The following is a 12,770-nucleotide window of genomic DNA, read 5'->3' as shown; positions in this document are numbered from 1 at the left end:
ACGTACAAATTTAGATAGATTCGGTAACAACTTTTTTTTGCGACGGGTATTGAGGAGATGATCAATTTTCGTGCTCCACGCTGATGCTTCCGATTGAACATAAATGCCAAATATGATATGGGGTAGAATTTATATTGTGTGGCGCCCAATGTCAAGTATGGTTGAACATATTTCTATTGTAGTATAACAAAACAATAGGAGAACAAGCCACCATGTTCAATGAAGGCTAAATAACCTTCTCCGTTGACTAATGTAGAGCATTATTTTAACATACGGGGTTTAAAACAAAATTCAAGTACTAGAAGAAATATGCCTATAGGTGTGTTTGTGTCCGAACCGGTCGACATAAATTCATTCAAATCAACCTGTACTTCTTGGTATGCATTTTGAATTTTCGGGCACGGAAGCTGGTGTTGAAGAAGGGTTTGCTCTTGCGATCTTGACTCTTCGTTTCTTCAGTCTGTGGGCCAGTAGCACCGAGTGCAATATCACATATGGCACGGTAGGATGATCTGAGTTTTTGAGCTGCTGCTAGGATTAGTTCATTTTTCTAGTCGAGAAAAAATTGAGCAAGAACCTGGTGAACGACCGTGAGGTACGATGCCTTTGATTTGATCATTGCAAAAGGAACGGGCCATCGTTGATGCTTAAACCGGAAGGGCTGAATCTCTATGGGCCTCCAAATAACAACCGGCCCAGGAAACAAGGAAGTGGAGCTCCTGCTGCACTAGCGGCGCAGCGTTTCCTGATGTTTAGTCCCACCTCGATCCCCGACGGTGGTTCGGGCGAGCGACGAGCCTATATAAGCAGCGCCCCTGCCCACCTTGCAAATTACTTACCTGGACGGGGTCTACGAGCGATCAAGAAGGCTCGTGGCCTAGGTCAATGGTCCACATTGCACTTGGTGGACGCGTTGGCTTATCATCTCCCCAAGTGGGAGAGTGAACGTCATAATTTGTGGTAGAGGGGGTACGCGTTCGCGCGGCCCCTGCCAATTCTTTCAAATTAAACTTTGGTCCCTGGCTTCGTTCTGTGCTTATCCGTTGTAGACTGGTTGGTAAAATGTTTATCCGACACTCGGAAGTCCTAGGAATCTGTATTTTTGGTCCCTAACCTGTTTTCTGGTGTAAATCTGTTCGCCTGTGACGTATATTGATATCGGAAGAAATGCACATCGCATGCAGTTCTTTTCTACAGCTACTACTCCCCAGGAGTGTATTAGGCTCAAAAACAGCTTCGGGTTTCAGGCTACAATAGCTTATTTAAACTTGATGATTCGGCATCAGAAACGGTTAGTACCGGTGGCAGGCAACCAAAGGGGTTGAAGCTGATCAACCGTCCAAATACAGTTATGCATGATCTGCCAAGACAAGAACTTGTACTTAAGTTTCCCCAAACCTTCAAGACAGCTGCTCTCGTCGTCGATCTAGTGATTCCAGCAAATCGGAGGTTGTAGACTGAAACAGCAGTGTAGGATCCGTGGTTAGATTCCAGGAGATTTTCCAACAATCCCTTCTGAAGATGCACCAGGCTAACCTTTTGACAAAAGAGTGACAAACTTACGGATGTGCTCGAAGCCAAAAACCTGATTAATGTTATTCTAAAAAAAACGAATATGTGCTAAACAAGGATTTTGGTTACTTTATCTTTCAGTCACTTCTATAGTTCTATTACAGGCTCATATCAACGATTAAGCCCGGGAATCCAAAGAAGTGCTCCACCATGTCGTTGTGCTTGATCGGTGCTACTATCTTAACAATCATGCTCCAAATGGACAATTTCAGAAAGATATTCCCATAGGATGTTCCGAACTTCTGGTTGATATTGGCAGGAACAGGTTACACTTCCAGAAAGATATTCCCATAGGATGTTCCGAATTCAGAAAGGTATTCTCATTTATATTGTACATTTTGCAATTAAATGCACAAAACCAGGAACAGGTTGACATTTCTAACGTACATCTCACAGAGGGAATTGTCCATCTGATGATCCTACAAGTTACAGCATCATATCTGGATGGGGGTGCATCTGGAGACTGGAGTCTAGACAACATATAACATCTACAATCTAATGTACGATGCAAACAAATCTACCATAGGTCAACTTAATAAGCCACTAGGCTAAGCTTCGCAACGAAAGGAAATAAGAAAATTATTTATGAACAAAAATGAAGGGCGTAGCTGCCCTGAACATCAGCTTACAACAGATGACGGAGTTCAGTTCAGTCGCAACGTACCTAATTCGCGATTCCATTGTCGTAGAAGCCAAAAGTCTTAATCCTAATCGATCTCAATCACCATATTCTTATTCTTGCTGCCTTTGGGCCACACTCGCTTCCTTGCCCCAACCTTTACATGAGTGGAGTTTGCTGGCAATGGGACCGGCACTGCCGCAGTCACATTGGCACTGACAGCAGCCTCACTGCCAACACCACCAGCCACATTGCCTTCCACGATGCCAGCTTGAGCTGACAATGGCAAGTATGGCCCCATCGGATAAAATCCCAGAGAAGCGGGTGGCTGCTGCATCAGAGAATTTGCCGGTCCAGCAAACGTAGGGCCTCCCGGGAACCCCATGGGAAAGAAGCCCCAGGAGCAGTAGTACATGTCGGTGCCCGGCACGATAGGTGGAGGTGTGGGCATCGCCGAGGCGAAGAAAGGGCACCGGCAGCTGGGGCAAAGCACAGTGCACGCCTCGTAGGAGCGGTCGTACTGGTGCACGTGGCAGCAGGACGTGCAGGCTGTCCAGAACGATGGCGCACGACACCTCCGCTTCCTGCTGGTGCTCCGGAGGCGGCTGTTGCGGTTTGGCAGAGCGCGGTGGATGACCGCGCTTTGCTGGCAGCGAAGCCGTAGCTGTCTGTGGAGATGGTGGTGGCTGCGGCTGCTGCTTCTCTGGAGAGGGAGTAGCTGCTGCGGCTTTGGTGGCACTGCGGCAGCGAGGTCGGAGTCAATGGAGGCTTTGCGGAGAGTGTCCGAGATAAAGGACCAGGCTTCATTAGTCCCAGATTTTCCAGCATGAAGAGAGAGGCTAGCCATTTTCAATGATTTCACTCTGATCCAACCATCTCAATCCAACATATTTTTGCTGGCTGCTCATTGCTCCAGAGCTTGAGATGGATCTCATGAAGGGTAGGATAACTCAATCCCGCTATCCTAATCCTGATGACATACCTACATTAGAAGAAAAGTTGGCACGCCAATTCTTGTTCTTCCAACTTGCACTTAAGTTAAGTGGTGCCGAAAACCTTCCAGACAGTTGCTCTTGTAGGCGGTCCACTGATTCCAGCAAATTGTCATCGTTGTAGGCTGGAACAGCAATGTAGGAGGTATCCGGGTTTAGCATAATAGCATCCAGGTGATGGTGTCAGCAACCCCCTCCTGAAGATTGAAGATGCACCAGGCTAACCTTTTCGCAAAGAGCGGCAAACTTTTGGGTGTCCTCGAAGTCAAAAACCCCTGATTAATATTCTCGCAAAAAAATCCTGATTAATATTATTCTAAATAAACTGATTAATATTAATCCAATTGACCAATGGCTTTTACAGTTCTATTCTTGTCTGACGATGTGCTAGACAAGGATTATGTTTACTTTATCTGTTTGTCATTTCTATTACAAGTTCATATCAACGATCAAGCCCGGGAATCCAAATGATGTACTCCACCAGGTCATTGTGCTTGATCATTGCTACTATCTTAACAATTAGTGTTCCAAATGGACAATTTTCAGAAAGGTATTCCCATAGGAATATAGGATGTTCCGAACTTCTGGTTGAGCCGAGCCAAGTCCATTCAACGGAAATACCACTCACCAGCACAATTGCCAGGTCTTTTCCACCAATGACAGATATCATATACTGAGCTCAGAAATTTATGGATTTAACACTGCAAAGCAGTGTCATTTGTATTGTACATTTTGCAATTAAATGTACAAAACCAGGAACAGGTTGACATTTCTAATGTACATCTTGCCGAGGGAATTATCCATCTGATGATCCTACAAGTTACAACATCATATCTGGATGGGGGTGCATCTGGAGTCTAGACAACATATAACATCTACAATCTAATGTACAATGCGAAAAAATCTACCATAGGTCAACTTAAAAACCACTAGGCTAAGATTCCCAGCAAAAGGAAATAGGAAAATTATTCATGAACAAAAATGAAGGGCGTAGCTGCCCTGAACATCAGCTTACAACAGATGATGGAGTTCAGTTCAGTCGCAACGTACCTAATTTGCTACTCCCTTGTCATAGAAGCTCTAAATCTTAATCCTAATTGATCTCAATCACCACATTCTTATTCTTGCTGCCTTTGGGCCGCCCTCGCTTCTTTGCCCCAACCTTTACATGAGTGGACTTTGCTGGCAATGGCGCCACCGGCACTGCCGCTGTCTCAGTGGCACTGACAGCAGCCTCACTGTCAACACCACCAGCCACATTGCCTTCCACAACGCCAGCTTGAGCAGCCACATTGCCTTCCAACACGCCAGCTTGAGCAGCCACATTGCCTTCCACAACGCCAGCTTGAGCAGCTACATTGCCTTCCACAGGGCCAGCTTGAGCAGCCACATTGCCTTCCTTGACGCTAGCTTGAGCTGGCAATGGCAAGTATGGCCCCATCGGGTAAAATCCCAGAGAAGCGGGCGGCTGCTGCATCGGAGAATTTGCCGGTCCAGCAAAGGCAGGGCCTCCCGGGAACCCCATGGGAAAGAAGCCCCAGGAGCAGTAGTACATGTCGGTGCCCGGCACAATAGGTGGCGGTGTGGACATCGCCGAGGCTAAGAACGGCCGCCGGCAGCTGGGGCAAAGCACAGTGCGTGCCTCGTAGGAGCGGTCGTACTGGTGCACGTGGCAGCAGGACGTGCAGGCCGTCCAGAACGGCGACGCATTCGGCGCCTCCGCCTCCTGCTGGTGCTCCGCAGGCGGCTGTTGCGGTTTGGCGGCGCGCAGCGGACGCCCGCGCTTTGCTGGCGGCGAAGCCGTAGCCGCCTGCCGTGGCTGGCGAGCAGGCGGTGACGAGGCTGGCCGTGGAGATGGTGGTGGTGGTGGTCGCGGCTGCGGTTTCTCGGGAGAGGGAGTGGGTGCGCGAGCTGCTGCGGCCTTGGCGGCTACAGCGGCAGCGAGGTCGGAGTCGAGGGAGGCTTTGCGGAGAGGGTCCGAGAGAAAGGCCCAGGCGTCGGCGACGAGGCGGGCGGCGTCGGCGAAGGCGAGAGAGCAGGGGCGGTCGGGGTGGGATCGATTCAGCAGGAAGGAGAGGCGGCGGTAGTGTGTGTGGACGACGTCTGGGTCGCGGGAGGCGGGGAGCGCGGAGTCGAGGCCAAGAACGGCGTAGGGGTCGGGGATCCCGGAGGGGAGGCGGCGGCGCTGGGCGGCGAGGAGGGCGTCGGCGGCGGCAAGCAGGTCGTCGGCGCCGGTGGCGCGTGGGTCGTCGTCGAGGGCCTGGGAGACGAACTGCTTGCAGCCCTCGACGTCCCGCGCCATGAGCAACTTCTCGGCCACGCCCATCCATCGCTCAGCGGAGCGCCGCGCGGCGTCGGACGGATCCATGGATGGACTCGCCGCAGGGGATCGATCTGACTGGGATTTGCTGGTGGTTGTGGGGTTTCCGGTATGGGGTGCGTCTAGCAACTTCTGTTGGCACCTTGATTTTGTGCTTTTGTTTCGATTTTCGTGACTGATTCCCAGTGAAATGCTACGTGCACCCGCCCCAAACTTCCCAAGTGAGCAGTAGGAGTGTTTTTCTTTCTTCTTCTGGAAACACGATACAAACGCAAACGTTTACTAACTTTTTTCAAGGATACGTCATGGATAGACGTATCGGTTTCATAGAAGAAGAGGCCAAGAGGCCAAAGTACAGCATATCCCTGGCATAGACGCCACAGGTACAAACCACGCTAACTCGAAGGGATACCACACACACGACAAAAGCAACTACTCGCGACATCTCCACTTTTCTACCGGCGCAAGAGCGCCTCTAAACAGCCTAGCCGCTCGCCAGAGCTCCGCATCCTCAGAGATCTTCTGGATCACTGTGTCCTTTGAAGGAGTCGGACCTTCAAAAACCACGTCATTCCGGTGACACTAGAGACTCCAACATATCAGCACCACCGCCGTCCAAAGGCCCCGATCGCCTCCCGGGCCTCCCTTATTTTGTCGCAGCCAGCTGACGAGTGTGGTGTCTTGTTGCGGCATCCAGCGGAGCTTGCCCCATAGGCGTAGGAAAACAGACCAGAGCTCACACGCCAGGACGCAACCCATGAGAAGGTGATCCAGGGTCTCGCCCCCTTGGTTGCAGATAGGGAAGGATGCCGGGCGTGGGAGCCCACGCCGACTGAGCATGTTGGCTGTCCAACACCTATTCCGCGCTGCAAGCCACATGAACACTCTGCAGTTCGGTGGGGCGCGCGACTTCCAAACCTACAGCGTGCAGTAGGAGTTGTTACTTTCCCACCTCCACCTGAAACTGTCCTCCACGCCCTCGACGAGGGTGACGTGCACTAGTCGATCCGCCACATCAAATAGCTCCAAAAAGTGCAGGTGCACCTAGATCTGGGGACAGGTCCTCAAGCCACCCTCCTGTCAGTCCCTCTCGGACTCGGCGTTGCTTGACTGCGCGTTTTGGCACGGCAGCAAACAAGTTTGGGGCAATGTCGCTAATCCGTCCATCGGGCAACCAGCTATCTGACCAGAAGAGAGTGCATGCTCTGTCTCCTAAAACTGAGAAGGTAGCTCCTTCGAACATATGTCTCGCTAGCTGAGGGACTTGAATGTTTGCTCTTTCCACGGCTTGGATTCATCTACCCGCTGGAGCCAAAGCCATCTGATCCTCAGCGCCACATTCATCATCTTCAAGTTTGGAATACCGAGTCCACACCACTTCTTAGGGGTGCATACTTTGTCCCACGCCACTAGACAGTGGCCCCCCTTCACATCTTTTCGGCCTTTCCAGAGGAAGCCCCTTATGATCTTCTCAATAGCAAGAATGGTCTTCGCCGGTATGTCGAGGGACATCATGGAGAAGATAGGCATCGCATACAGTGTCGACCGGACGAGTTCCAATCACCCCCTTTGTCGGGCAGTGACGCCTTCCGTCCCGGCAGCTTATTGGCTACGTTGTCCACGAGGTATTGGAGCTGATCCGCAGATGGCTTCCTCAAAGACAACGGAAGTCCCAGATATCGTTGAGGGAAAGGTTCCACAGGAGTCCGTAACTCCTACTCCACTAAGGCCACGTGGGCGTCCGTGCATCTGATAAGATTCGCCGAGCATTTGGCGATGTTAGTTCGGAGCCCCGAGGCTATCCCAAAGTCTTCGATCACCGCCATGAAACGTTTACTAACTCGGCACGCGTGCACACTTTATTGTACAAGTATCTCCAAAAAACTGAGTTGTCCGGATTTAAGATTGACGACATCATCATATACGCCAACACTAAGTTAACTGAACATGACACAACATATTTAAGATTGACGACATCATCACATATGACAACTGCATCCATCAATTATGCCGTTGATTGATTTTTCGTTGATGCCAGATCTAGTTTGGAATAAATTGCATTTTTTATCTTCACGTGGTTGTGCTTGACTACAAGCGATAGACTTGCATCATGGACACATATTGGTTCTTATTCTTCTAAATCTTCATCTTCAATACTTCGGTTGCTTAGACTAGAGCTTAATACTTGTCTTCACTCAAATACTCAACATCTCCATTATATCTAGTGATCACGGCTCTTGTATTCTTGCGAGTCAAATGATATGTGTCCTTGTGCACCAAACTCGAAGCACATGATGTTGCTTGTTCTCATTGAATATTTGGATACATTATTGATGGCCCCGGTTTAGCACTTGTTGCTTTTGTGTGGCACCTTGTATTTGTTTCATGGGTGTCTTTCGAAGAGCCTGCAAATGGCGGCTTGGTGCTAACAGATGCATTGGACGCATTTCTTGTAGCAAAGAAAGCTTTGGTTCCCTCATACTTGAAGTCTTCTTGAACTTCACGTTCGACTCTCTTTGCTTGATGCACCAATTGTACTATGGTTTTATATGGGAGGAACTCTATAATTCTTCTTAGGGGTTGATTCAAGCCATTGAAGAATCTTCCATTGGTTGCTCTTCCATTTCATCAATGTTTGCCCTCTTCATGGTGATGTCCATTTCCTTGTATTACTCTTCAACGGTCGTTGTGCCTTGTTGCAATTTCTGTGATTTTGTCGAAGAGGTCTCTCGTGCAATGTGATGTAACAAGCACTCGGGCATTTATCTTTTCATTTCTTCCCATGTTGTAATGGTCTATATAAGGTTCTTTTCACGCTTTTGATTCACTTGTTCCCACCACACATCAGAATATTACTCAAACTCAAGAGATGTCATAAGTACTTTCTTCTCATTAGAGTAGTTGTGGATGCGCAAGATCTTGCATTGAGTGCCCATGATATCGGCATCGTAGTAACCTTGAACTTGGGCATGGTATACTTGAGCTTCCCATATATTTCTTCATCATCATGATTTTTGAAGTGAGGAGGAGGTTCTTCCACATTGTGATGGTTTTGGTTTGGAGGTTCCATTTTTGCATCTTCATTATTGTTTCGATGAGGAGGAGGTCTTCCATGTCCTTGTTCTCCATTGCGGTTTAGTCAAGGATTTTGCCTCACACTTTCTTGACATGGTGCTCGGTTGGTGACGGTGATGACAATAACAAATGTCGTCATTTCTGTTAGGAATAGACAACGTGTATTCCACGGGGGCCAAAGGCCACAATATATAGTACATGTACATGGCAAAATGTGCAGGGAACCCCCTAACTACTTGGGATAATATAGTATACAAGTATGTCTCTAACACCCCCCCCCTCAAACTCATGGTGGATCAACAACACTGAGTTGGGAGAGTAGAAAGCTATGTTGTGCTCTAGTCTAGGCCTTCGTAAAGAAGTCCGCCAACTGCAACTCTGAAGGCACATACTGAAGCGCGATGATATGATCTTGCACACTGGCACGGACAAAAAAAAAGCATCAACGCCAATATGCTTGGTAAGCTCATGCTTCACAGGGTCTCGTGCAATACTGATAGCACATGTAATGTCAGACAAGAGAGTCGTGGGTGTCGTAACAGAGACACCAAAATCTGCAAGTAACCACCGTAACCAAGTCACCTGTGCAGTCAGAAGAGCCATAGCTCGCAACTCAGCCTCTACACTCGAACGGGAAACTGCGGTCTGCTTCTTCGTCTTCTAGACAATGAGAGAACCACCAAGAAAAACACAGTAGGTAGACAGGGACCGGCGATCCGAAGGATCACTCGCCTAGTGGCATCGGAATAGGACTGGAGCTGTAACGAGGAAATAAGAGACAAAGAGAGATCGTTCCACATAAATAACGTAGAACACGAAGAAGGTGACTATAGTGGACCAAAGTGGGAGCAGAGACAAACTGACTCAGAATATGAACATGATAAGAAATGTCTGCGCGAGTAACAACCAGATAGACGAGATTCCCGACAAGATGTCGATAACGAGTCGGATCAGAGAGAGGGTCACCGTCAGAGGCACGAAGAGAAATATTGAGCTCCATAGGAGTCTCAACAGTATGATCATCAATAAGATCGGCACGATCAAGAAGGTCCTGAATGTAACGTTCTTGGGATATAAAGAAACCATCCGAGGTGGACAAAACCTCAATCCCAAGGAAATAGCGAAGTGCCAAGATCCGACATAAGGAACTTCTCACTGAGACGTGCCTTGACAAAGGAAATATACTCAGGGTCGTCATGAGTGATGATCATGTCATCGACATACAGAATAAGAAGAAGAAGAAGAAGAGTATGACCACGAGGAGAACAGTGAACAAATAACGCCGAATCATGTGCACAGGGAGAGAAACCAGCAGCAGTGAGCACAGAAGCAAAGCGCTCAAACCATGCATGAGGGGCTTGCTTAAGTCCATAGAGAGAGCGACGAAGACGGCAGACCAGTCCATCTGTGACGGAATATAAAGGTGGTGGGTGCATATAAACCTCCTCGCGCAACTCACCATTAAGAAAGGCAATCTTAACATCAAGCTGGGACACAGACCAATGGAGAGCAGAAGCCACGACAAGAAGTGCCCCAACAGTGGTCATATGAGCGAGAGGAGTAAAAGTTTCATCATAGTCACGACCATGCTCCTGTTGGGCGAGCTTTGAACCGCTCAAGAGTACCATCAGAGCGGGTCTTAACCTTATAGACCCACTTACATGTGGTAGGACGAACACGGGGAGGAAGCGGAACGAGCTCCCACATGCCAGTGCGGTCAAGCGCATCAATCTCCTCATCCATAGCGAGTTGCAATTCAGGATGAACAACAGCCTCACGATAAGTATTTGGCTCCGGGATAGCCAAGACACTATAGCTAGCAGGATTATAAAATCAGGAGAAGGACGGGGCCGAGTACGGAGAGAATAAGACGGCTGAGACGATGCACCAAAAGTAGAGGGTGCATGAGAAGTAGAAGGTGCACTAGAAGTAGAGGGTGCATCAGTCGACGCGGACACACCACATGGACGACGAGTATAGTGAAAAGTAAAAGTAGGATGAGAAGAAGTAGCAGGAGGAGATAACGGTGAAGAGGGTGAAGAAGGAGGTGGTGAAGAAGTCGGAGGAGATGGCGGCAGCGAAGAAGTCGGAGGAGACAGCGGCGGCGGCAGAGGAGACAGAGGAGATGACACAGAAGGAGAAGGAGAAGAGACAGGTGGGACCGGAGGAGGAGAGTTGGGGAAAACAACAAAAGAGAGATCCTCCACAACTGAAGTCGGAGAGGTCGAACGCGGATAGAAAGGACGAGACTCGTCAAAAGTCACATCTCAAGAAATGCGCATCCGACGAGCCACCGGATCCCAACACGATAGCCCTTATGCTCATCACTATATCCAAGAAAGACACACTGATACGTTGCAAACGTATCTATAATTTTTGATGCTCCATGCTTGTTTTGCACCAATTACTATATGTTTTGTTTACACTTCGTGGCACTTTTATGCATTTTCCGGAACTAACCTATTGACAAGATGCCACAGTGCCAGTTCCATGTTTTCTGCTGTTTTTGTATTTTATAAAAGTTGTACAGGAAATATTCTCAAAATTGGACGAAACAAAAGCCAAAGTTCCTATTTTCCCCGGAGCGAAGACGAAGTCCAAAGTCGAGACGAAGGGGGGCACAGGGTGGCCAGACCTACCCTAGCGCGGCCTAGCCCTGGCCCGCGCCTAGGGGTGGTTTGGGGCCACCAGGCCTCCACCGACCTCCCCTTCCGCCTATATAAAGCTCCCGACACAAAAACCCTAAATATACAAGCCTCCGCCCACAAAAAGTTCCGTAGCTCCGCCGCCGTTGCAAACAAGATCCAGGGGATAGAAGTCTCTGTTCTGGCACCCTGCCGGGATGGGGAATTGCGCCCGGAGCCATCTCCATCGACTCCACCGCCATCTCCATCACCGTTGCTGACTCCCATGATGAGGAGGGAGTAGTTCTCCCCCGGGGCTGAGGGTTGTACCGGTAGCTATGTGGTTTATCTCTCTCTCTCCAATGGTGTGATCCTTATGTCGCCATGAGCTTTGTAATCTACATGTCGTTATGCTATTCAAGTGAACTTTACTTATGTGATATCCGGAGACTCCTTGTCCCACGTGTGTAAAGGTGGAGTGTGTGCACCGCGTGGGTCTCTTAGGCTATATTTCACAGAATACGTGTTCACTGAATTATGATTTGAGTTGGATGTCTCTATGAAATTCTGGTGTGTTAGTACCGCCTATGAATGCTCAAAGTGCAGCGCGGGGTGTTCATTAGTACTTGGGAATACATTTTTAAGGTTTGCTTTTGCAGACCTACGCAGTAGATTAGTGCTCGTTATCCAGCCGGAGGATCTTTCAGAGTAGCATAGTGAAGTGCTTATATTTATATTCCCTTATGATATCATTGTTGAGAGTGACCACTAGTGAAAGTATGATCCCTAGGCCTTGTTTCCAAATATCGAATCACCGTTTATTTACTGTTTTACTGCATGTTTACTTGCTTCCATATTTATTTCAGATTGTTATTACCACTCATATTCATCCATATCACTTGCATTTTACTATCTCTTCGCCGAACTAGTGCACCTATACATCTGACAAGTGTATTGGGTGTGTTGGGGACACAAGAGACTTCTTGTATCGTAATTGCATGGTTGCTTGAGAGGGATACCTTTGACCTCTACCTCCCTGAGTTCGATAAACCTTGGGTGATCTACTTAAGGGAAACTTGCTGCTGTTTTACAAACCTCTACACTTGGAGGCCCAACACTGTCTACAAGAATAGAAGCGTGCGTAGACATCGCACACTCAACAGACTGAACGGATAGTTTGGTGCGTTCACGAAGAGCGAGGAGAACATAGCAAACACAACCAAACAGACTGTCGTTGCCTATTCGACGGTACCCCGGAGGAGGGATCCTCACGAGGGGTAGAAGAAGTAGGGGCCATCGGGCGGAGAGTCCTCGGGACGGTTGAAAGAACATTTCCCGCCCTTTTGGGTTTTGTGTGTTTGATGTCAACACTAGGTATATATTTATGTGTGTTGATGTAGACAGGTACAAGTGTTCGGAATACATTCTTGATCAGCGAGATGGTCCGCCCGGTCCGATGTTCGAAGAGTTTTTACTTCGGCGGAAGTTCCGGCCCCGACAGGCGGAACTTCCGCCCGGTATGTTCTCGAGAGGCCCCTTCAGGCGCAGTGTTGCTTGCTGTTTTTGTT

At 48.7% G+C, this 12,770-nt stretch overlaps 1 protein-coding gene and 1 non-coding gene across 2 annotated transcripts; one reads left to right on the top strand and one right to left on the bottom strand.

Moving 5' to 3' along the window:
- The first annotated feature begins 831 nt into the window (after positions 1–831).
- LOC124685553 lies at positions 832–992 on the top strand. Its single transcript, XR_006997537.1, has one exon. It is a non-coding gene; the product is annotated as a U1 spliceosomal RNA (small nuclear RNA).
- A 1,287-nt stretch (positions 993–2,279) lies between these two features.
- On the bottom strand, positions 2,280–5,568 carry LOC124651194. Its single transcript, XM_047190326.1, has 5 exons — positions 4,295–5,568; positions 3,937–3,996; positions 3,805–3,856; positions 3,248–3,308; positions 2,280–3,030 (listed from the first exon to the last, which is right to left on the bottom strand). Exons 1-5 carry the CDS (start codon positions 5,549–5,551, stop codon positions 2,280–2,282), a joined length of 2,181 nt encoding a protein of 726 aa, XP_047046282.1. The 5' UTR covers positions 5,552–5,568.
- Between the last annotated feature and the right edge of the window lie 7,202 nt (positions 5,569–12,770).

The sequence above is a fragment of the Lolium rigidum genome, chromosome 1, assembly GCF_022539505.1.
Source record: "Lolium rigidum isolate FL_2022 chromosome 1, APGP_CSIRO_Lrig_0.1, whole genome shotgun sequence".
Lineage (NCBI taxonomy): Eukaryota > Viridiplantae > Streptophyta > Magnoliopsida > Poales > Poaceae > Lolium > Lolium rigidum.
The sequence above is the reverse complement of the archived record's forward strand: the minus strand, read 5'-3'. Positions and strand labels throughout refer to the sequence as shown.

Excerpts from the sequence above, each read along its gene's own strand:
- LOC124651194 (XM_047190326.1), bottom strand. The coding sequence starts at position 5,551 with ATGGATCCGTCCGACGCCGCGCGGCGCTCCGCTGAGCGATGGATGGGC. Across the intron at positions 3,309-3,804 it reads GGCAATTGTGCTGGTGAGTG|CCTACAACGATGACAATTTG; the intron begins GTATTTCCGTTG and ends TTGCTGTTCCAG. Across the intron at positions 3,031-3,247 it reads CAAGAGCAACTGTCTGGAAG|CCTCTCTCTTCATGCTGGAA; the intron begins GTTTTCGGCACC and ends GAAAATGGCTAG.